The sequence below is a fragment of the Sceloporus undulatus genome, chromosome 2 (genome assembly GCF_019175285.1).
Source record: "Sceloporus undulatus isolate JIND9_A2432 ecotype Alabama chromosome 2, SceUnd_v1.1, whole genome shotgun sequence".
In the NCBI taxonomy this organism is placed as follows: domain Eukaryota; kingdom Metazoa; phylum Chordata; class Lepidosauria; order Squamata; family Phrynosomatidae; genus Sceloporus; species Sceloporus undulatus.
This window is the reverse complement of record NC_056523.1, coordinates 17,059,571-17,084,848: the sequence shown is the minus strand read 5'-3', so window position 1 is coordinate 17,084,848 and position 25,278 is coordinate 17,059,571. Positions and strand designations below refer to the sequence as shown.

Here is a 25,278-nt window from a genome sequence, read left to right as displayed (position 1 = left end):
TTTCTTACAGGGAGGCGGAAGGGACAAAAGGCTCTCTGGTTTTTACGAAACGCTGTCGTCATCGTCGCTTCTGACTTGAGATTCCACTGGCGGGTGATACAAACATTCTAATGCTTAGAGCACGGAAGCCTCGTAGCGCAGTGGGTTGAGTGCTGGACTATGACTCTGGAGACCAGGGTTCGATTCCTACCTCCGCCATTTGGTGACCTTGGGCAAGTCACACTCTCTCAGCCTCAGGGGCAAATGTAGGACATTCAAGAAAAAGGGAGGGCATTGTGAAACAGTTCACAAGTATAAATAATCTATATATATATATGTAAGAATGCAAAAAGGAATATATATATAAAGGTTCTCAGAGCGGCTTATTATTATCTTTAATTAAATGGTTCCCTGCCCTCAGGCTTATAAATATATAAAAATAATGTATATAATGTAATGTTTAAAATATATAATAAATATGAATACAAATATAAATAAATAATATATAATAAGATAATATATAATAATATATAATAAATATGAATATAAATAAATAAAAACAAATATAAATATATTTAGATTGTAAGCCCGAGGGCAGGGAACCGTCTAACTAAAAAGATTGTATGTACAGCGCTGTGTAAATTTACAGCGCTTTATAAATAAAGGTTAATAATAATAATAATAATAATAATAATAAATTAAATATATATAATAAATATGAATGAATGAATGAAACACAAGGAGGTAAATGATAAAATTCAACCAAGAAGAAATAGTCGTTTTATTATATATAAGATTATGGCAGCTGGTCTAATTTTAGCAAAGCATTGGAAAGAAAAGGATAATCCTTCAATTGAAGAATGGGTAATGAAATTAAATGAACTGGCCTTAATGGACAAACTGACATTATTATTAATGGGGGGAAAAACAGATCAGCCATTTAGAAAGAAATGGGAAAGAATGCGCTATGGGATGAAGACAAACAGTAATAAAGAAATCTACCCTAGTAATATATATATACACACACACACACACACACACAGATGTATAAAAATATAACATAAAATAGAAGAAAGAGACTTCGATGGAAGAAAAACGATGGATGGAATAATGTATATCTAAAATGTATTTTATCTTTTTTGTTTTCAAGCAAAATAAAATAAAATAAAAAAGGAGGGCATTGGCTCCATAAAAGCTAAAGCCAGGCTTTTTAGTCATGCTCAAAATGGAGGACACTTTTGAAATCCCTCTTGGACAGAAGAAGGCTGAAATGTAGGGCATGTCCTGGAAAAAGAGGACATCTGGTCAGCCTGGCCAAAGGATGGCCAAGAAGAGGAATAGGGTTTTTGAAGGAACTGAATGAAACATTTGTGTCCACATTTGTCACCTTTTTTTTCTGGGTTTAAATCAGGCAAAGTTATCACGTTAAAAGGCTATAATCACGGCTGACATGGGTCCAAAACACACTGCAGAAATAATCCAGTTTGAGACCGCTTTAACTGGCCTGGCTCAGTGCTAGGGAGTCCTGGGAATTGTAGTTTATTGTGGTATCAGAGCTCTCTGGCAGAGAAGCCTCAATGTTTCACCAAACATTTCCCAGGATTCCCTAACACTGAGCCAGGGCAGTTAAAGTGGTCTCAAACGGGATTATTTCTGCAGTGTGTTTGGTATCAGTTAGCCCTTTGTATCCATGGATTTAAAATACAGTCCACCCTTGCCATTCCTGACCCCTCCGCCTAAGGCAAATAGCGCATATGCTCGAGTCCCATTGAAAATAATGGGGTTTGTGCATGATGCGCAGCGCAGTGTGCACAGTGCAGGCATGCACCCTATTGCAACCCCACTGCGTGGCTTTCAGCTTAAGCTGAAAGTCGCTTAAAAGGCATCTGCAAATGATGTGGGTGCATTGTATTCTTAAAAATATAACTTGCAAAAAGGAAAGCTTGATTTTTACCATTTTATGTAAGGGACACCGGTTTACTGTGCCATTGTATTTCATATAGCTTGAGCATCCACTGATTTTGGTATCCAAAAAGGGTCCTGGAACCAAACACCAGCGGATACCAAGGGCCCACTGTATAATGTGGGCTGGAATTCAAAGATATAGCCGTGTTAGTCTATAAAATCAATATGTAAAGAGATCTTGTAGCACCTTTGAGACTTACGTACAAAATATACTTAAGTCAAAGAAGAGCCAAAGAACTTTTAAAAACTCCAGCAGGTATAACTGTTTACATTCACACTAAAAGCTGGATAGATGAGAGAGGAGAGGAGGTTAAGTGCTTCCAGGACAGATTATGCTCTTGCCTTTCACCAGGGGATGGTTTTCATTTTATTTTAAAGGGAGTTAAAGTACAGTACTTACACTGACCATTGGATAAGTCTATCCAAGACTCTGGCCTATATATAAACATTTCTCATCCTCTTCTCATTATATCAATTCATGTTCCTTTCGATTAGCCTCTCAAACTAGGCTCCTCGGGAAGTGTGGGATGCAGATAGGGCTTGAGGTCGCTATTCCTGGCCTTCCTTTGATGCCACAGTGTCATACTTGAAAAACCAAGCAAATATCGCCCAAGCAATGAAACCCAGTTGAAGGAAGACCGCAGAAGAGTCCGTCTGGATCACGGCACAGAGCTCTCCAGCCCATTATCCTGTTTCCACCAGAGGAATCTCCTCTCAAGATGGGTGAGGATGTTCCTCAAAGATTCCTGGTGGCTGCTGTTGCGATTCTGGTTGCTGTCTTCTTCTTTTGGGGAGTCTGTGATGGAGAAGGTAAGAGCTCATCTGTTCCCTTTTGGAATTCATTGGTCTCAAAGTTTGAGAAAGGTGTTGACGAGAACAACTAAAATATAGGTACATGGAAAAGCTGGGCATTTGCTCATGTTTTTCTTTGCATTTAAAAACCCATACACTGGGGATTTGTTCATATTAGACATGCTACAGAAGCATGCTTGGAACAGGGAGGTTTAACCTCAAGGATGGCTCTCCTCGGATTTGTAGTTTAGTGCAACCCAAGATCACTCTGGCTGAGAATTGTAAACACAAACTCCCAGGATTTCGCAGGAGGCAGCCATAGCAGATAAAGTGGAATAATAGCATTATAACAGTGGATGCTGGAATTTCTTGTCCACCCTAATTACAGCGCTTGTCGTACCAGACTCCTCCTGATGTACTGGACTACAGCTCCCATCACTCTAGCCAGCATGGCTAGCTGTAAAAGATGATGGGATCTGCAGTCCATCTACTCACCTGGAGGGCAATGGTTTGGGGGAAAGCTGGAGGAGACTCCCTGGCAAAAGGGCATCATTCAGCTCAATATCGTACTACACTGATATTGCACAGCCATAGCAGTTAAAGCAGAATGATAGCACTATAACAGTGCAGTGTGGTATTGCAGTTAGTTGCCATCACTTGGGGACAGTGTTGCATGTGCAAATTCCCTGATAAAACTGGAGAAACATCTTGTCACATAAATGGGAAGATTAGTGCCAGTCAGTGTAGACAAGGCCTAGGCAACTGGATGCCCAGGAGATGTGTTGATGACAGTTCCCATCAACTCCAATCTTTGGCCATGGTGACAGGGGTTGTAGTCCAATGGATGAAGGACACCAAGTTGCAGGGAGACGGCAGCTAGTGTGGGACCAATACTGAGCTTGAATGGATGAATGGCATCAACTGGTGCAAAGGTGTGTTTCTCTGTTAGTTGTGGCTCTTCCACTGGTTCAGCATTTGTTCTTGTCAATTGCCCTGGAGTTGGTGCTGACTCAAAGTGATCTCCAAGCCCCCCTGTCCTCCACTACTCTGCTTAAATCTTGTCGATTCAGGCCTGTGTGACCTCCCTAACTGAGTCCATTCAACTGGCACGGAGTCGTCCTCTCTTTTTACTGCCATCTCCTTTTCAAAGCATCATTGTATTTTCTGAAGAGCCATGATTTCTCGTGATGTGACCAAATAAGACAGCCTCAATTTCAACATCTTGGCTTCCAGAGAGGTTTCAGGCTTGATCCGTAAATGACCCATTGATTTCTCTTTTAAATTTATGTATTTCTTCCATGATCATTATTTTTGTTTTCTTTATGTTCAGCATTAATCCTGCCTTTGCATTTTCATCTTTGTCCTTTGTCTTCATTCAAAAAAGTGAATGACCCCTGAGATTGTTGATCCCTCCTATTTTTACCCCGTCTCCTCTGGATTCTAAACCTGCTATTCTTATGATATTGTCTGAATACAGTTTCAACAAACAGGGTGACAGCATACCAGTTATTAATATCTCACACAGAGAACGGACTACAACTCTTAGGCTGTACTGCAGGAATAATGTTGCTTGACACTAATTTAACTGCCATGGTTCAATGGTATGGAATTCTGGGATTTTTAGTTCTGTGTGATAAGTAGCCTTCTCTGTCAGAGAGCACTGGTACTACAACAAACTACAAATCTTTAAGTGAGTATAGCCAGTGGAGACATTTGGGGGAATTTTAGTACACAAAAGGAAATATTCCAACCCTTCTTCTCATGGCTTCTAACAGGAGTGAGAATCATGTGGCCTTCCAGGTGTTGTTGGACTGTAACTCTCAGCACTCTTAGCCAGCATGATGAAGGATGCTGGGAGTTACAGCACAACAATAACAGAGGGCTGATGATTCCTAACCCTGCCTTCTAACCTCTGAGGATCTAATTAATCCTTTTTCCTCCACAAAGAAATCTATGCAGAGAAAGGATCATCGCCGGAGTTGCCGTGTCCATGTTCATCCTGCTCTGGAGAACTTACCAGAGAACTGTACTGGTACTTTGAACATCAAGGCAGTGCGACGCCTCTCTTTTACAAAAAGAAGAATAGCCATGTGATAAAGCGTCTCCCTGCCTCCTGGGATCGCCTTGATGTGCTTCAGAGTTATGCCCTTCGCTTTCGCAACCTAACAGACAGTGATACTGGCCGATACTGGTGTGAAATGGGCAATTACTATGACCTTGTGGTTGTCACTGGTAAGTGAAATAAACTTTGATGGATGCTGAAAAATTGTTTGCATCTAAACGTGTAGTCACGCTTCAGAAATAATCCAGTTTGGCACTACTTTAACTGCCATGACTCTACCCTACAGAATCCTGGGATTTGTAGTTTGATGAGGCATTAGAACTCTCTGACCCACCAAGCTGAATACTTTACCAAACTACAAATCCCAGGATTCTACAGGATGGAGCCATGGTCATTAAATTCACAATTCAAAAAGGATGTTGAAAAACTGAAACGTGTCCAAAGGAGGGCAAGTAAAATGGTGAAAGGTCTAGAAACCATGTCCTGTGAGGAATGACTTAAGGAGCTGGGGATGTTTAGCCTGGAGAAGAGAAGGTTAAGAGGTGATATGATAGCCCTGTTTAAATACTTGAAGGGATGCCATATGGAGGAGGGAGCTGACTTGTTTTCACTTGCTCCAGAGACTAGGATCTGGAGCAATGGATGCAAGCTACAAGAAAAGAGATTCCACCTCAACATTAGGAAGAACTTCCTGACAGTAAGGGCTGTCCGACAGTGGAACAAACTCCCTTGGAGTGTAGTGGAGTCTCCTTCCTTGGAGGTCTTTAAACAGAGGCTAGATGGCCATCTGTCGGAGATGATTTGATTTGGATTCCTGTATGGCAGGGGGTTGGACTAGATGGCCCTTGCGGTCTTTTCCAACTCTATTATTCCATGATTCTATGATTCTATGGTGTCAAACTGAATTATTTCTGCAATGTGGATTGGCTCTCAGATATCAATAGAGCCTTCCTGACAGAGGTTTCTCCAAAATGCTCAGATCCGGTATACAGTAGACCTCAAAATACAATTTAGAACCATTCTTTGTTTGGCCAGGACACTATTGGCTGAGGGATTCTGGAAGTTACAGTCCCCCCCCCCCCAAAAAAAATTCCAAGCTTCTGTTTTTTGTTTTTATAGCAATAGCAAGTACATTTCTATATTGTTTATCAGTGCACTTAAGCACTCCCTAAGCAGTTTACAATGTGTAAGCTAATCGCCCCCAACAAGCTGGGTACTCATTTTAGTGACCTATGGAAGGATGCCAGGCTGAGTGGACCCTGAGCCACTGGCTGGTATTGAACTCACAACCTTGTGGCTTGTGAGTGAGTGACTGCTGTACAGGCATTTAACCACTGTGCCACCAGGGCTCCTTTTCATTGCATATGTTGTTTTCAGGGACACCTGTGACTTGAGCAATCCTGTCAAAGTTAAATCAAACCAAACCAAACCAAGGACTGACATTGTAAAGGAAAACAACAATTCTGAGTGGCCAATATACTTTGTCCAAATCCCTGGGGATTTTTGTAGTCAAAAGCCTTGTCTCACTCTGCTATGGAAACCCACTGGGTTTCATACTCTCAGCCCAAGAAAAGCCCCTTGATAGTTTGCCTTGCCATAAGTCAAAAATGACTTGAAGGCACACAACATTTTTAATACTCTGGTTAGTAAGAACTGCCCACAGATTAAGCCTGAATGTTGGGTAACCCTCTCTCTCTGAAATTGGAAAGCCAGTAGTAGTCAGAGGAGTTTATCACACAGGAGGAATTTCTCTTAATTTCGAATGAAAAGAAAGTGGGGCCAGAATGCATTCACGTGAATTCCTTAGTTCAACGAATTTATGTGAATTTGAATTGCTTTCGAACTGACTTCCCATTGCCCTAAAATAGCTTGCCATTGCCTGAAATTGCGTGTGATCACTTCTCACGCAATAACATGAAACCACATGATTGCATCCGGACCGACTTCCCATTGCCCGAAATTGCGTGTGGTAGTCTATCATGCAATAACGTTAAAACCCATGATTGCATTTGGATTGCCATTGGATTATACTTCCAATTTCCCTTGTCTGATAAACTCCAGTGGCACCACCAGTACAGAAGCCTCTGTCCTGCCCCATATGTTCCACTCTTGTGCACCTTCCTGCCTCTAGACCAGATAGTTCCAGCTCCCTGGTGCCAGAATGTGGTAGATTATCAGAAATTGCTCTCTTGCTCTCTTTCTCTTTTCAGGCAGAAAGCTAATTTTGGAGAGCAGTGAGGCCAATACAATATGCTATGTCTTGAGCTGCTCCATCTCAGGCAATGAGCTACTTAGGGATGTGGGCAGCTGGTGGGAAGCTGGAAAACTACTCCAGGAGGAACAGAAAGAGGGAGGATACAGCATCTTCAGAGGGCAAAGAGCAACACAGCTTCACATTTGCTTGAAAAAGGTGACTTCAAGAGCAGAGACCAAGGAAAGGAGAGTGACATGTCAGTTTACTCAGAAGACTGAGATCACCTTCACTTTAAATGTACACGAACAGGATTTCTGTCTTGCTAGCCATTTGCTGCCTATTTCACAGGGTAAGGTATTTTCCAGACATCTGGACTTTTTTTTTTAAGGTTGTGGATCCTTAGGTACAGCCAGCCTGGAGAACTCTGGAAATCTACTGCTACTGCCAGAGTTGACAATAGTGGACCCGATTTCCTAAGATGTGTAAGACAGCATCTTATGTTCCTGTGTGTGTATGTGTGTTGTGTGCCTTCAAGTCATTTCTGACTTACCAGAGTGTTGTTGTTGTTGTTGTTGTTGTTGTTTTGCAAGATTCATCAGAGGGAGTTTGCCATTGCCATTCTCTGAGGTTGAGAGAGTGTGACTTGCTCAAGGTCACCTAGTGGGTTTACATGGCCAAGCCAAGATTCAATCTCTGGTCTCCAGAACCCGTAGTCTAAAGCTCAAGCCACTAGGCCAATCCTATTTAACAGGTGGCATTTTAAAAAAAAAACCTTACTGTATTTTAAATTCTAGGTAAAAAGAGAAGTGTTATAGGATCCACCCCTCTGTGCCAACATAACCCAGCTTGTTTTAGATAGTACATAACTTGAGTTGAGGTCAAGAGTTGGACACCATTGTTGTCTGACTTTAGGTAATATCATTGTGCCCTGTTTAGTGTGCCCTGCTCTCAACCCACCCATCCTCCCTTTGACTGCATAGTTCCTCCACCTGAGATTGCTACTGAGCAAGGATGGACACAATTCATCATGTGTTGCCAGTGTGCCAAGAGCTGCAGAATTTCATAGAGTGCATTTGCTGTTAACTTTCCATCCTGATATGCACCTGATTTTGCCCTGGTATCAAGATTTTGGAAATCCAAAATGTGGGACATATATTGAATTAGAGAGAAACCAGAACCTAGAATGTCATGTTTTTTCTCTTATCTCTTGAGATTGCTTGCTGTCTCAGTGTCCAGAAAGCAGAGGAAATGGAGAGACATGGATCCCATTGGCTGTTTGTGTTGCATTGCAGTTTCTTATCATATTTGCTCTGGGGCTGATACTCTGGAGAAGGACTTGTAGGTAAGTTATGTTCCTACAATTTGTGTGTGGCGAATGAAGAAGTAAATCTCCTCTTTCACTCTTGCGTCCAAGAACAAAAAACTTCATAAGCAGATACATAGTATGGTAAGGTGCTTAGAATTGTCTGCTTGTGCAATTCAGGGGAAATAATCAGAACTCTATAAGTGGAGGAGTCCCTCACCAAACTACAAATCCCAGAATTCTTTAGGATGAAGCCATGAAGTTACATTCAGTTTCTGTAGTGGTGTAAGGTTGGGAGTGGATGGTCTTTTTTTTTTTTTTTTACTTTTCCCAACTCTGTGAGTGTACCTGTGTTACACAACTATAGCAGTCTGATACTACATTAACTGTCTTGGGTCAATTCTAAGGACTCCTGAGATTGGTAGTTTGGTTAAGAACTTAAAATCCTCCAATGAAGAACTCTAGCTTCAGGAGAGGCTGCAAGATTAGAATTCTCTTCTGGGGAGCGCTAAGGACTTCACAAAACTACCATTTCCAGGAGCCTTATCACACTAGATAAATCCCACTCAGAAACGAGATTTTAAAAGTAGAAAAAAACCCGCAAATGCGGGATGATTTTCAGACATGTTTCTCCCTAACAGCAACAATGTGAAAATAAAGCGAACAGAAAGTGGACAAAAACACGTTATCTGAAAATCATCCCAGATTTGTGGTTTTTTTCTACTTTTAAATCCCGTTTCTGAATGGGATTCATCTAGTGTGATAAGGTCCTACTATAAGGATTCTATAGGATGGAACCATCTATGACAGTTAAAATTGGTATTAAACTGCTACAGTTGTACAAAGTGGATACACTTGGAAAGACTCCATAGGAAAAAAAGCTCTCCTTTCTAGAAAGTTACTCTCCATGTACTGAATGAAAACATCAAAGGGAGGGGTGATGACAGTGCTCTTCTCTTCTTCCATTGGTTCATGGTGACCAGATATCCTAACCCAAAAGGAGGACAAGGCACCACAAAATCTAGGCCATTCAAGAAAAAAAATGTGGGATATGACCAAATAAAAGTGAAAACCACTCATAGAAATATGCTTCTTAGTGATATTTCGAATGGAGGACATTTTGGAATTTCTCCTGGACAGAAGGTTGAAATGTAGGACATGTCCTGGAAAAGAAGGATGGCTGATCATCCTGCTTTGGTTAGGTTAGATGGAGAAGTTCTCTTCCTCTCTCTCTTTATGCACCGACAGAGATATATATATTTGGTAGCTTGAGGTGATATACCAAAACACCCCTTGTTCATTCCCATGTAAATGTACATAGTAGCCAAAGTCAGGCAAGGTTTTTTGGTGAGGCAGAAGATTCCAAAACACTTTCCCCCATCTCTTGCACTAAAAATACAATGGCAAGAAATTCAAAAGCGGACAAATTGCTCCCGTTTAAAACGCTAAAAACCTGCTATTCCAGGCAGTTGCCTTATTCTGCATAGTAATAGGGCTGGGCTTGATTTATTACAATTCAATATTCTCCATCTTCCCAATATTTAAAGCAACTTAGGACATTACCACACGGGTTCCATTCTCATCACATTCACATTACTTAATGAAAATGGAAACATACTAGTTTGTAAATAGCCATTAGCACACCTTTGCAGTCATGCGACTTGCGGCTATTTTTATTTTCGCTTTTTAATTATGCTAATGAGATTTAACTTAAATAAAAGCAAAGAAATAGGAAAATCATAATAATAAAGAAAATCAGCCTTCTTGGGAATAGTGGGATGGGGGATAGGATGAGTAGAGAAGACAACTAACAGGCTGTACAGACCAGTGTTATATGCCGGCCTTGGGGCAGAGTGGGGGCATGACGTCCACACAATGCATGCCCCAAAGCTGCCCTGACGCTGCTGTCATGCTGTCATAGCACTCCTTTGGTGCTTCATCCAGATGATGGAGCGCTAAAAGGAGCACCAGCAAGTGCCGCTGTGGCGGCAAAGGCCGCTTTTTGTGGCTCCTTTTTGTGCTGCAGAAATGCCAGATCAGGGCCGCAGCATGTAGTTGTCACAGCCCCGATCCAGCAACAAAAGAGACAGCTGCAGGGACACTCAGTTGAGCCCCTAACACCATATGACTGCTAGTATTGGAACTGCTGTGGGACTGTAGCATGTTTGGGAGCTTATTGGTGTGTGTCCTCTATCAATGAAAAACCACACCTTGGAGTGGTGACATCATACAATAGGTATCGCCAAAGGTACTTTTTTCCCCAACTGTAATTGCAGTTTAAAAGCTTTATGTACTGTAGTAATTTCCTTAGGGCATCAGCATGTTCACATCACCTAACTGGCCAGTGGAGGGCACCATACACAACATTTGCAATTTTATTGTCTTCTGTGTGATTCTTTTTTTACTTTCTTTGTAGGGAGAAGAAGGAAAACCATCTTAAAAGGCTCCAGAAAGGTAGGTGCCCAGATTTTCATTGCCTTGCATAGGAAGATGTCTGATATTGATCCAGACTCTTGGCTCATCTAGCCCTGTATTCACCACTCTAGTTTGCAGCAATGGCTGTGCAGGATTTCAGGCAAGATTCTTTCCTAACCCTAAATGGTGATCCCTAGAATTATCTGGTAATCTCCCATCCAGATATTCACCAGGTCTGATCCTACTTAGCTCCCAGTATCAGATGTGTGCAGGGAAATGTGATGGGGTGTATTTAAGATGCTGAGGTTCTCTGGGTGCACAGAACCCAGTGCTCTAACATGTTGGAACAGGTGTGTCTCAGGCAGTGATGGCATCAGGGCTCGATTTTAGGATATACTTCCAAGACCACCATAGCCGAAAAGGAAGGTGGGCTCCCAAATGCAGTAGGGCTTGGCTGGCCTGAAAGAAAGTGAAACGAGGTGTAATTGCACAAAGTGATCTTGTAGCACCTTTGAGGCTAACTGAGAAAAAGAAAAAAGTTGGTGGTATAAACTTTCATAGGTGCATCTGAGAAAGTAGACTTGGGCTGCTACCACATTGCATAATTAATGCAGTTTTACTGTGTTAACGGCCATGGCTCTGTACTATGGAATCCTGGGATCTGCAGTTTGTTGTGGCACCAGAGCTCTCTGACAGAGAAGGTTAAATATCTCACTACACTACAAATCCCAGATTTGAGCTATGGCAGTTAAAACAGTGCATTAATTTTGCAGTGTAGATGCAGCTAAGGGGCAGTCTGCAGCCACCCCTTTTAGATCCAGATTGGGGCCACAGCAACTACACACCATGGCCCCAATCTGGCCTTTCCAGGGTGCAAAAAAGAGCCACAAAAAGCAGCTCCTTTTTGCACTTTGGCACTGCATCATGTGGACACAGCACCAGAGGAGCGCTGTGACACTGCATGCCATTTGGAGCAGCGTGTGGTGTCACACTGCCTTGGGGGCGGAGTCGGGGTGTGTTTCATGTGGACGCCATGACCCGACTCCATCCCAGGCCAGCCTTAATGGCTGATGTGCACAGCCCCTTAGTTTATTTAAATGTATGCTACCAGCCAACTTCATACTTTCTCTCAGGAGTATATTGCATGGAGCTTTTTGGTGGTGGTGTGGCTCAGTTCCAGCTCACTTCTGAAGTGATTGCACTTCCAATGATGCGGTTTCATGTCATAAAGTGACTGTTTTATCAGACGCCATTGATTTCTATGGGAGCCCCTTGCGAATTGCTTCAGCAGTGTTTCTGAAGTCACCCCTCATTTTGGTAAAAACAGAAAAAAGTGACTCCAGAGAATTCACTTCCAGGCTGCCTTCGATTGCACTGCGATTTGGTCTGGTGTGGAAAAGCACTCTGATGCCACCCCCCTTGGCCCCTGCGTCCTGCTCAGTCATTCCTCTCCTCCTCCTTCATGCCATCTCCTCCTCTCTGCCAACCAGTCGATCCCATCATCCTCTGCGTCCTCCTAGACGATCTGCTCCTCTCCTTCAGCCTCCCACCAATCCTATCATCCTTGCCTTCTAGACCCTGGTCTGCTCCACTCCTTCACCCTGCCACCAATCCCATCATCCCCTGACTGCTCCTCCATCCCGATCCTGTCCCCAGGGACCCCCAGCGACCTATCCCATCATCCCCTGACTGCTCCTGCATCCTGATCCTGGCCCCAGGGACCCCCAGCGACCTATCCCATCATCCCCTGACTGCTCCTAGACCCCGATCTGCTCCTCTCCTTCAACCTGCCACCGATCCCATCATCCCCTGCTTCCTCCTTCACCTCAATGAAGGATGACAGCTAAGGAGGGGGCAGGGAAGGAGGCCAGAGCCCCACTGAGCATGCCCAAGGGTGCCGATTCGAATAGTTGAACCCTTGAAGTATGCTCTGGTGTGGTAATACAATGTGCACTTATTCCCCTTTGCTTGAGTCCGCATCACGTGACTTGCTTGAAATTGAACTGACTTTGCTTGCCCCTCACTTCGGAAGGACAACAGAAAGGCAACCAGGTGTGGGAAAACATGACGTTTTAACCTCAATCTGTATTGCTAGAGAGGAGTGACTCTGGATCTGGTGTGAAAAAAATCACACTTTGCATTGCTAGAACAGGAGTGACTGCAGATCTGAGCTGCAAACCCCCCCCCTCATGTGTGATAAGGTCCTCAGTTAGTCTGAAACGTTCAACAAGATCCCTTTGCATATTGATATTCCAGACTAACACGTTGATGCCTTTGGAAAGGTCTGATTACATTATTCTACAACTTTAAAATTAAAAAAAATGTCAATTCTGCTGCAATGTAATTTTTAACATTAGTTTTATAGTTTGGGAGTGTACCCTCACTAAATGAGAGAAAGACTATCAGATGATTCAGCTACTGGCTTGTGTGTTGTGCCATATACTGCTGATTTGGAAAAAAACACTGACATTTATTTTAAAGAGATATTAGGTAAGGTAACAATTTTGGCTCCTTTTGAAAAATGAGAAAATAAAGAGTTACCCTTTGAAACACACACCTATAACAACAACAACTAGGTGTTGGAACTGTAACCAATTACCTTAAAAAAGAAAATTACTAAGCTCTGGATATTGTGTGGCATGCAGGTAGCTGTGAAGATATGGAGAGGACTGAGCTAGGACACTATAGTACTTGGAGAGCCAGTCTGTGGCACATGGGCCCAATACAAATCCCAAGCTTTTCTCATGTGCGCCCCTCAGTGGCTCATGCTGCACTTTCCTGGCTCTTTCATCTACTGCCACTCTCCTGGCACTTTACTTCCTTTTCCTTCAAAAATACACCAGCTGCATTTTTGATTTTGGTCTCCCAGGAGCTGCATGATTGCTTCTGTTGGTGTCCTCTTGTCTTCAACACCAACATATTAGTGTCTTGTCCACCCATTAAAAGACCTTTTGCATCAGTGAGATACCAAGGACAGGGTCATGGGAGAAGTCCTCTCCAGCTGCAGGCAATAAGAGCGTGCATTGCAGTGATGTAAACTTGAGTCAATTGACTCAGACTTAGGTCAGATTCAAGTCACTTCAATGACTTGACTTGGGCTTGACTTGACAAAAATGACACACTGACTTGACTTGAGACTTGTATATTTTTAGTGACTATCTTACTAGTGCCATTCACTTCAAGCAGCAGGCAAGACCTGTCCCCAAAGTGCAGGGTGCATTTCTTGGAAGGGAAGAGCAAATGTGTTAGGCAATGGGCTTGAGGCTGAAGGATTCTCCTAAAGCCTTCGAAAAGCTTTAGAAGGCTCCTCTGATGTCCAGCAGGGACAGTCTAAAAAGTAGACCTCAGCCCCCACCTCAAGTCCATTGCCTAATGCATTTGCTGTTCCCTCAAAGAAATGCACCCTCCTCCTTTTTGCTAGTTAAAAGTTGGCTCCCAGACTCGAGGCTTCCAGACTTGACTTGAAATTATCTTGGAAGGACTTGAGGCATGACTTGAGATTTGAATGTAGATAGTTGAGATTTGACTTGAGACATGGACTAAAAGACTTGCATCACTGATGCAGATCTGATAGATGTGCTACCAGGTGTGGAAGTGTGAGGATTGACAGGGTGGATTTGGAGCCCCTTCTTTGGAAAAGATGAGGGGGGCTCAGGCAGTGCAGCACCACTGTTGCTGTTTTGTCGTCCCCGCATCTTTGCCCCACAAGGGGCAGGAAATGACTCTTCAGCCAGGATGGGCAATATTAGAGCCTCCTGAATCAGCATATTTGTCACAATGGAAGGAGAGGGGGAAGAGAAAAAACTTAAGGCCTTATCTATAGGATTTAAATATCCCTCATTCTATTCAAATAGAATGTGATCCCTCCACATGCAGTTAGGAGAAGTTTGGGCTTTTTGCACCCTCTCTCCCAAGAAACGTTTTGACTTTTACCAGAGTATCCACAAATATCTGTGAGGATGCACATTATTCAACATGTGGCTGTCTGTTTCACATGGATTTACATGGCTGTACATTTTCTGCAGAGGGAAGGCGGGTAGATGCGAATTTGCACAGGAAAATGAAGACAATTTCATGTCAATGTTAGTGTGCGAAAGCCTGCATCAATTTGCTTAATTGGGGTGCGTTACACACGCGCCGAAAGCACGTGTTAGGGTTAGGAAGGGGCGTATTAGGGTTAGAAAGGGGCGTCACTTCCTGACGCCCCTCAACCCTAGTACGGACTGGGTCCATACAAAATGGCGGTGCCTGTCCACACCGCCATCTTGAAATCGCAGACGCTTAGCGTCCGGACGTCACAACCCAGAAGTGACGCCACGAGTGCGCAACTAGCGCCTCACAGCACCACTTCCAGGGCAGAAAAAGAAGCGCCATTTTGGTGCTTCTTTTCGGCTGCGCCTGGGAATCGCACAGTTTGGCAGCTACAGTTCCCGGACGCAGCAATTGGCAACGCCGGCAGGCCGCCGCTTTTAGGTGGTCTGTAACACGCCACACTTACATGTAGACTAGCCCTAGGACACACGAAGATCACCCCTCCCCAACTCAACAGTGAGGAAAAGTGAAAGTGTGTGGGACTGTGCAAAGATACTAAAAATATCAACCCAGCTCCTATTGTCTCTTTTCTCTACTGAAGTTTTCCTTCCTTCCTTCCTTCCTTCCTTCCTTCCTCTGTTACATAATTCTGTACTTCCTGCAATTTATTTTTTCTGTGATAAGAAAAAACAAAAACAAAAAGGCAAAAGAATTGTGGGGACACTGAATGTTTGCAGGTGAAATATACTGTCATCCGGACTCCTTGTACAATTCTGTCGATGACACAGGACGGCAGGGCAGTGTTTTGTCTGGAAGTATCTTTAGATGATGGGAAATTCAGTAATATAGATTCAGAGACCTTTTGGCTCACACTGGTCCAAAACACACTGCAGAAATAATCCAGTTTGAAACTGCTTTAACTGCCCTGTCTCAGAGCTACAAATCCTGGGAATTGTTTATTGTGGCACCAGAGCTCTCTGATAGAGGAGGCTAATGTCTCACAAAACTACAATTCCCACAAGTCCCTAGTGTTGAGCCAGGGTAGTTAAAGTGGTCTCAAACTGGATGATTTCTGCAGCATGTTTTGGGTCACTGTGAGAACGATTTGCAAAACAGGCAAACATCAAGCCTCATTGATTCTGTTTATAGAAGCCCATACCCTCCAAATGTCTCAATCTGGAAGAGACAGTCCCAGTTAATCCGGTCATCCCATCTTTTTTGTGGCTTTTAGAATGTCTCAGTTTCCCTCTCCTCCTTCCACTCCCCCCCTTTGTCCTCTTCTTGTTTATTTTGCTGCAGACTGAGTTGAAACTGCAAAAGTAGTTTGTATTCAGTTAACTCAGCAAGATGAAAAGAACAGAAGGTAGAATTTTGTCCTTCCTAGTAAGCACAGGCAAAAGCAAACTGCTGCAGCCTCTCCTAGGTTGTTTGTTCTTCCTCATTAATAACTTTTACCATTGTGATCACACACTGATGTTGCTTGGCCCCACATGTCCCATATTTCATCTGGGAAATGTTGAGAGGCATGAAATCCCTATCGTTCTAATGCAGAGTTTTTGTTGGCTCAGTGAAGAATTGTTGATTTTACAGCCCAACGTTTACTCAGGTGGAAAACAGACATACTAATGCTCCTGTATCTATCTATTGCAGATGTTTCCAAATCAGAATACAAGCCACAAGTGTATGAGAATGTCAAGAACAGATCAGAAATGCTGTGACAGGGGAAATACTCGGCTTTTCACTGAGTCAGTCAATCCTGGACCACACCCAAAAGCCTTGAAAAACACTGTTTTTTTTTCTTTCCCCCAGTGTGTCTTTCTCTTGTTTTGTGAATTATTCCAGTGAGGGGTTCCCACCCTGCCAAGCCCTTCCTAAAGCTCTAGGCCAGCCTTTCCTACCCTGCTGCTATTGGAATGTGTTGGACCTACTTCAACTGGGACCTACCAACACACAAAATGCAAACAACCCTCTCAAATCCTTGCAGACTCCAAACATGGAACCAAAAGTCACCTTCTCTTGAAAGTTCTATATGAGAAAGGTGATGAAGGTCTTCATCTTTCAAAGGAGTATTGCAATCTTTTTTTTTTACCAGTTTTTGTCAGGTAGGTTTAAGATGTATCCAGGAACCATAAAAAGAGTCTATATGTGGACAGGGCTATACAGTTTGGTGGCATCCAGCCACCTCTTCTTGCTCCGGAAGCAGGCTATGGCATCCACATGCCGCGGCCTGCGCGCAGAGCAAAAAGAAACCCCCAAAAGAGGTTCCTTTTTGCACCGTAGAAAGGGCATCATAAGCACTGCGGCATGGCATTATGATGCCCCTTGTGTCCAATGCTGTTTGGGTGCTGCACACAAGGGACATCATCATAGTACGTGCCGTCTGGATGGGTGTACTCCATAATGGCGCCCTGGCGGAGAAAGAAGGGCTTCGAGCGTTTGAACCCTACCGTGTATGTAGGCTGGCATAAACTGCCGGTCTGTCGAGCCCCTATGGCTGTCCTTTTCCCAGCCCTGCTTTGGTAGGAGTCAAGTTAGGGCACCGTCCACGCTTCAGAAATAATCAAGGTTGACACAGCTTTAACTGCCATGGCTCCGCTGCCTATGGAGTTCTGGAATTTGTAGTTTTGTGAGATATTTACCCTTCTCTGTCAGAGTGCTCTGGTGCATTTTGCAAATGCCACCATTTTAATTTAGAACTCCATGACTTGTTTGAGGAGGGGATCTGTACAACTGTGATCCCCCTAGATGCTTTTGCAGGTTATAGTTTCCTTCCCACCCTAGGAAGCATAGTGCTGAAGGATTATGGGAGGAACAGTTAAAAAAAGGTTTGTTTTGGAAAGTGCACAGTTGCCCACTCCATGTCTCATTGCATGTGAAAAGTGGCAATTGAAGGTAGATGGCCAGATTTATTACTGCTTTTAAAGCAGATTTAATAGAGGCTGCCAAATGGAGAAAATGAATCATGGTGCTGTGGGAATTTGTTGTTTAAACCCTCTCTCCCGATCTATGCTTATGTGAATATCACTCCACTTCCCTCTGAAACTTCTTCATATATGGGAAAACATATGATTTTGGTAATCTCTGTGTTTTACCCTTGAAGAAAAATAATGAAGTGACAATGGGAGGAACTACACTGAAGGCTTGACCTGAGGGTTCAGTTGAGGCAGTGGGTTCTGGAATTGGTTCAAAGACTGCATGAGATCCAGCAGAGATCCAGATGTGGTCCTGAGGCCAGAGGCTCCCCACCTACATATAGGTCATTGGCTGCCAACTTGTCACCAGCACATCCCATGATGGCTAGTATTTGGTGAGAAGTCATTACTACCCCTCGTCCGCCTTCTGCCAAGCAGCCAAACATTAACCCAGAACCGGGTCACACACAGAACCAAAGGACTACTACCTCCAGCCTCTTGTTTTCCATTTTGGATGCCTGCTGAATTGAAAGCCGCACCTCACATGGTGCATAGCATATGAGGTAGCTGCCTTGGATCCTATCTCAGGAGAAAGGCAGAGTATAAACTCAAGAAATAACATATAGATAAATAGACACAGCCTGGGAACTGATTCTGACTAGGGAAATAATGACCTTTTAATTTCAGTTTTGATCTGATTCTCATTTTCAAACATTCTGTCCCAACTTGATAACCAGAAGAAGGTGGTAGATGACACCCTTATCCCTGACAATAGAAGTCCTGGCAATCTGATGTGCTGAGCCTTGCAATCCACTACAGCAGCAATGGAACCAGACCCTTCCCAGTTAAGCAGCCACTGAGCAGTTACCTTTGGAGCAGCAACTGGGCAGCTGGCTGAGCAGCCACCAAGAATCCTCTCATTCATGCCAGCCTTGTGGCAAAGGCTGACATGGGTGAGAGGCTTCTCAATCACTGCTTGACTGGCTGCTGGTCACTGCTTTCTTTGCATGTGGTCATCCTGGGAGCAGCATCTGAGCAGCTAGCTGTGCATTAACCAAGAGGTTTCTCACCTGTACCTTGTGACAAAGATTGATGTGGGCAAGAGGATTCTTGGTTGCTGGTTGACTTGCATCTGGTCACCCTGGGAGCAGAAACCAAACAACTGCCAAAGGCCAATGTGGGTGAAAAGCTTCTCTTTCACTGCTTGATGGGCTGTTCGGTTGCTGCTCCTAAGGTGACAGTGCAAAAGGAAAAGCTTCTTTGCCAGGGTGGAGAGGGGTACAGCTGGCTTTCCCCATTTCTACCTGGTGAGGAAGGACTCTCAATCTGAGAGAAGCAAGAGAAGTGAAGGACTCTTTCAAAGAATTGACCTCAGATACTCCTCCCCTCCATCCGTAGAGATGTCATCCCCACCACAAACATTGTTTATTCTGTACCTCTTCTTGTGGCCTCTCTGAAAGAAAGCAGGAGCAGTGCTGCAGCTCTAGCATGCCAGTCAAGTCCTGGCAAAGCTCACAAGGTTTAAACAGGGTCCCAAATTTGAAAGCTCCTTTTTGCTGCTGCTTCTTTCCCACAGCCACTGGTTCTAATTCATCATCTCCACCATGGCCCTAAAGGCTGCTGTTGCCTCTTGTCTTTCTTACACATTAATATTTTGACTGAAGGCTCCCCTTCTACCCCCTTTCCCACACCGTCATCCTGTCGCTTTCTTTTCTCTCACCACCCCCTGGCTCTTTCTACACACACCCTGGTGTGTGTGTGCATATACTGCCCACGTTGGGAATCACACAGATCTAGAGCTTGAAAAAGTTACTTTTGGGGTTACAACTGCCAGAGTCCCCCAGCCAGCAGAAGGACAACAGCTATATTAGCTGGGAAGTTTGGCAGGTGTAGTCTAACAAGTAACTTTTTCCAAGACCTTCACTGATTCGATAGCTATGGCATACCGGCTGGGACACTGATGCTCTTGTAGAGATTGGTGCATATGGAGGTTCTACAGTATTTTCTTCTCATTTATAAAGGAAGGAATATGCTAAGAATACAGTGAGAGGTTTGGACTCACTTTATGATCCTTTTTCTCCTTCCAACCATTCCAGATTAAGGCTGTTCCTTCATGGCATCCTTGATCAGAACAGTGACTTGATTTGTCAGAGAGTGTTTTGAAGGGAAAGCTGCAGGTTGATAAGGGGTAACAACAAGAACAAGACTCGTTCAGGCATCAGAGTTCATATCAAGTCAAACTTTATTCAGCACAGCAATCTTTTTGACTCGATTCAGAAATAACAGAACACGCAAATGGAGGAGGGATGCCAGCTGAGGCAGCCTGCCAATCTCAGAGGTGCCAGCAGAGGGAAACACTGTATTTTCCAAAGCCAGTTTGCATCTGCCAGGGCTAGCAGTACCCAGTAATTTGATAAACAAAGCAGTTTTTAAAAAATTCCCTTCAGATATTTGGTATGCAAGCATCAACTCAAAATGTGCAGGCACAGAAACAGAAATCAGAGACTTTGCTCCATTTGATAAGGAACAGTTTCAGCCATCTTTGAAGTGGGTTTCAAAATATGATAAACTCAGTTATACAAATGAATCATATTTAATTTTATATAAGAACATCACAATTCATTCCTTCTTGAGTCTCCATTATGTTTATTTCCAGGTACTGAGGTACAAAACTGCAACCTAAAAGTGCTGCAAAAGTTGATTCCTTTTCTACTTCAAAATAAAATTTGAACTTCTATTATTAAAGCACCTTATCCTTAAAAAATATAGAAATATATACTGGATAACAGTTTGGGGTCTTCTTGCTGGGTATGTGTGTGCAGTGGGGGGAGAAACTGATGTGTTTTAAAATGCGTTAATAACAGCTAGCCACACCTTTGAAGGTTAAAAAATTTCTAAAACAATTGACATTCTAGAATCCAAACTAGGAATCATTTTTAAAAATGCAAGTTTTTTTACATAGACACATGAGGAAAGATAAAAAGCTTATTTTCTATCCAGACAACCTGGTACTGTTAAGATATAGTGGACTACAACATAGTCTACATACTGTTTCAGTGTCTTTTAGTGTCCTGTTGTATTTGGGGAGCACCTATTTCCAGGTTTTTGGTTGCCATTGAAACATGCATTTTGTTGACAGAAGTGTCACTTTGAGAAGCAAAACTTCAGCAAAAACATCTCTTGAATAAATAATAATAATCAAGAGGTCATCTAGTCTACATTCCATTTCTGTATTGTTCAAGAAGCGCAGGTACATGGCACAAGCACAAGGTAAGGCAATGCTATATTTGGGGAGCATCTGTTTCCAGGTTTTTGATTGTCACTGAAACATGTATCTTGTTGACACAACTGCCATTTTGAGAAGCAAAAGGTCAACAGAAACAATTCTTGAATTAAAAAGAATCAAGAGGTCATCTAATCTACCATCCTATTTCTAGATTATTCAAGAAGTGCATGTACATGGCGCGAAGGCACTTGGTAAGGCAATGCTTGAAATGTTTGGCCCTGCCAAATTCTGAAGATGAACATTGATTAGAGTGTCACTCCCTAAATTGTCCACAAAGACAAGGCTGCACATTGTCCTGCCAGCAGGTACTTAGAGAAAGACAGGCTGGATGTAGAAATGTGTGTTTTTGTGTTTCGAACTTCACCTTTTCCTTCCTGCCATGTGAACTTACAGATGGCTGGAAATGTATGCAGCTACATGTGTACTTTTAAAACGGGAGTAAAGGACTTTTGGCCTCTTGTTTTGGAGAGCAACTTTCAAAGGACTGGCTGCCATGACTGGGTGGATCTTGTGAGAGATGGGACTCCAAAACATGAGGAGAACAAAATATTTCCCCTCAACCCCTGGTTTAAAAATATGTATGTCTCAAGATAAAATGTGGAGCTGCTGGCAAATTTCAATCCGTATCCTGGCAGCATGAAAAACTTGTAGCAACAACTAAAAATAAATGTTTACAGTTCTCTGTTCAGCTAGTATGCTTGATTTTCTATATCTGGATGCTGGCATGCCTCCAATGCTGAAAACGTGCACTCTGTGTTGGGTAACTACAGTCTGGAGTCCTCCAACATTTGGCCTGTCTCCCTCATTGACTTGCTGCCATCAGTGTGTCATCAGGAGCAGGTGGAGTGCAGTGTGTGTGTGTGTGTGTGTGTGTGTAAACATGCCAAAGCCTAACTGATGAAAAGAGGGAAAAGTGGTTATATCTTGAGTGAGTCAGATGGCAGATAACTGGGAAGGGAGTGGAATACACTTGCTGTGAAGGAGGCTAGAAAGAGTCTATTAACAAGAGGAAGGAGAGAAGAGGGATAGAAAACACTAAGTGGGCGAAAATGCTAAGAACAAAGTAAATGGGGCCTGAGGAACATTTGGCCTTCCAGATATTTTGGCCTATCCCTTCCTTCATGGCATATGGGGCTGATGGGAGTTGTAGCCCAAAACCTATAGAGGGTTTCCCAAAGATTTCCCCAGCTCTGGACTAAAGTAAGATTGCTAGGTGAAATAAAGGACAGGTTTCCTGTACCTTTTTTGCTTGTGTAGAAAACAGAAATTCAGCAAGTGTCACACAACAAATGTCCACTTCTACACAGCCACGGAAGGGACAGGAGCCCTGTTCTTTATTGCATCAGGCTAAATAGAGTTGTTGTGTGATTTTAAGTTGTTTTCGATTTATGGCGATGCTGTCACTGGGTTTTCTGGGGCTGAAAGTATGTGGCTCACTCAACATCTCACTGTGGTTGCAATGGTCAAGCGAGGAATCAAACTCTTGTCTCCAGAGTCATAGTTTAATAGTCAAACCACTACACTACACTGTCTCTCTAAATAGAGACTAGCAAGGAATGAATAGATCTGGAAAAGCATGTATTGATGTGGTGAATAAAAGGAGGGGGAACCAAGATGGAAAAGAAAAATGAATCCAAATTCAGCTTCAGATTTTCACGGCATCTGCAAAGAATATCCTCAGTGTATGAGATCTAGCTAGGCCTTATGTGAAGTGAGAATATATCCCCAAATCCCCAGCAAAGGTATAAGATATTCAGGGGCATTTTCCCACTCAACAGGCACCCAAGAGATCATGTGGTTCAGTCTTGCTGTCTGCTCACACCAGCGCCAGAAAGTGGATACTGGAAATTGTTTTACCAGCTTGTGACTTTAACACAATGTACATGTTAAACCTACTGGAAAGGCAATTTCCAGATAGTCAAAACTAATGAATGCAATTTATGTTGAACTCTCTCATCCTAAAGTAGCTTAGTTACCTCTAGAAAAATACATGATTTATCAGACAGATGCCCAGTAAATTTTGCAGTAAAATCGTTGTCTGTGTATCCCTCCACAAATCAAAAAGTAAAATCAAAAGAGCATTGTTCAAAAGGGGAGACTTTTTTTTCCTCCAGACACTCTTCCTCCAAAAGTAACATTTTCCACGCATCACTGGTTCATTTGATTTAAAAGTAGCAGACATTTAGAAAGAAATACAAGCCATAATTTGTTAACAAAGGGCCCTTTAAGTTAAAAAAACAAAACAAAACATGGAAGAGGGAAACCTATTTGATACAGTGTTTGGTAAGCCTAATTTTATTTTTTCTTTTCGCATCCTATAGAAATTGCTTTCTGAGGTGGATTAGAGGAGGCAATTAGAGGAGGCGAACAAACCAGACACCCAGCATAGCCAGGACCATGGGCAAGGAGAGGTGGGCAGAGGGCAAGGTGGCAGCTGAATTGCAGAAGTCGCCTTCGCAGCAGTCATAGGTGGTGACGTAGCTGATTCCAGCAAAGGAGGCAGTCTCGTTCTTATTGCATTTGTCTGAATCGACACAGTTTCTCTTCTTGATCAACTTCTGTCCAGCTGTAAAGGAGGAGACAACTATTAGGCCCAGTGAAGTGGTGGCTTAAGGAAGAAGTTTGGTGAAGGGAGATGCCAACTTGTCATCGCTGAAGATGCCAGTCACAGATGCTGGCGAAACGTCAGGAATAAACTCTTCCAGAACACAGCCACATAGCCCGAAAAACCCACACAAAAACTATTAAATTAGGGTTTCAGTTTAAGTTGGAAGGTTATTAGTTAAGTTACTAATTAGTTATATGATTGATCTTATTAAAGAATGAACAAATTTCACAGTTCTGACCTGGCTTTCCCCTCAAGGTTCTTTTAATTTTTTTAAAAAATCTACTTTTTGCTTGTTGTTGGTCCCTCAGCATTGTGGAGTTACAATGTTTATGTCATAGGATTTAAACCACTGCAAAGGCAAATAGCTGTAGGAATCTTTGTTTTCATTCATGATTAAAATGTGATCAGTATAAAAGTGATATCCCCCCCCCCAAAAAAAAAAATCAACAGTAAGGGCAATTTATAAGGAGGCTGATCTCTTTTGCATCCAAATGGTCTTCCTGTTGTGTACACTAGACAGCTCTAGACAGTGGCAGGTATGGGGTGTGTGGACTGCACCAGGTGACACACTAAGGATGTGTGTGACACTACTACTTCCCAAACACCAATCTTTTGGCATCAATGGGCTGTGGCATTCATCTGCTTCCCTTTAAAATGCTTTAAGAGATGGTGGGAGTGAGATGAAGCTCAGTGAGAGGAGAAAGGAGGGCCCCCAGAATTTTTTAAAATTAAAATTTCAAAATTTAATATTTAAACTTTTTTTGATTTTTTAAAAAAATATTCTTTTAAAATTTTCTTTCAAAACATCACATTTTAATCATATATGTAAATATATTTAGGCTGTGCCTATGATATTGTAATTTGAAGGTATAGTTTTAATTTTTCTAGTTTTTTATGACACAACTATTAGCATTGCATTCAGTGGTATATGGGAATTACGATTTATGAGTAACATTGGTGCAAGAAAAACATTACTAAGGATTTGGTATGGTGTGAAATGGGAGGAGGTAAAGGATTTGTGTGTGTGACACCATGAGTTACCGCACCGGGTGACACCAACCTTAGTGATGCCACTGCCCCTAGAGGTGTTTCATATGTCCCATGGGGATCCACATGGGAATCAATAAACTGAAGGGAACGGAGGAAGAGATGAGATTATAATGGACAGCCAAAGACCGCAACAGACAGCAAGAAAAGGGGGTTTGGTGGGGTAGATGAGAATTTGAGTTTGCTTTTAAAAAAAAAATCAAGCAGCTGTTTCATTCTCCCACAAATTTGAGGGAGGGAGCAGAACTGTGAAAGGCATTTTTCACATTCCCTCTGAAATAGTTTTAGTACAGGCTTTTGAATTATCAATGATTTAAATCATTAAAAGGAATTGATCCACAATTTCATTTGATCTGACATTCTGATTATGCATTATTGCTCCAATCCTGCTTTTCAGTTAGATCTTAAGTTGTTCAGTTTTTGATCTTTATTGTACTTGTTCTTGGTTTTCATGTTGTGAAATGGCTGCCATAACCAATTAAAACCAATTGCCAGTTTTACAGTTTGGACAATGTCTGACCAGTTCAGCACCATAGCTCCCTTAGTATGTTTTTTAAAAAACTCACTATTTGCTCTGGATCTTCTGGTGTGGTACCTGGCGTGGTAACTCATAGTATCACCCAGAAGATCCAGAGCCCTCATTATGATGCCAGGTGGCTGTTTACAATGCATCCTGGTGTGCT

General features: G+C 42.7%; 2 protein-coding genes across 3 annotated transcripts in view; one reads left to right on the top strand and one right to left on the bottom strand.

Moving 5' to 3' along the window:
* Positions 1 to 46: 46 nt before the first annotated feature.
* Positions 47 to 19,884, top strand: LOC121921333 (lymphocyte antigen 6 complex locus protein G6f-like). Of its 2 annotated transcripts, XM_042449250.1 has the most exons (7): positions 47 to 177; positions 2,440 to 2,754; positions 4,684 to 4,968; positions 7,009 to 7,341; positions 8,205 to 8,334; positions 10,712 to 10,749; positions 16,393 to 19,884. In XM_042449250.1, the coding sequence occupies exons 2-7, from the start codon at positions 2,664 to 2,666 to the stop codon at positions 16,458 to 16,460; spliced, it is 945 nt and encodes a 314-aa protein (XP_042305184.1). In that variant the 5' UTR covers positions 47 to 177; positions 2,440 to 2,663; the 3' UTR covers positions 16,461 to 19,884. The 2 variants fall into 2 exon arrangements, with proteins under 2 accessions (XP_042305184.1, XP_042305185.1); XM_042449251.1 differs by lacking the exon at positions 47 to 177 and having other exon boundaries at positions 2,332 to 2,754.
* LOC121921335 (sperm acrosome membrane-associated protein 4-like) overlaps positions 19,879 to 25,278 on the bottom strand; it is a 39,193-nt gene continuing 33,793 nt past the window's right edge. The window contains exon 3 of the mRNA XM_042449252.1: positions 19,879 to 23,506. Coding sequence (XP_042305186.1) covers positions 23,295 to 23,506 — 212 coding nt within the window. The 3' untranslated portion in view covers positions 19,879 to 23,294. The remainder of the gene's footprint in view (positions 23,507 to 25,278) is intronic.

Bases quoted from the DNA above. Each gene is read 5' to 3' on its own strand.
- LOC121921333 (XM_042449250.1), top strand. From the start codon at position 2,664: ATGGGTGAGGATGTTCCTCAAAGATTCCTGGTGGCTGCTGTTGCGATT. The intron at 2,755-4,683 runs GTAAGAGCTCAT...TCCTCCACAAAG, and splicing joins GGGAGTCTGTGATGGAGAAG to AAATCTATGCAGAGAAAGGA. The intron at 7,342-8,204 runs GTAAGGTATTTT...TTATCTCTTGAG, and splicing joins TTTGCTGCCTATTTCACAGG to ATTGCTTGCTGTCTCAGTGT.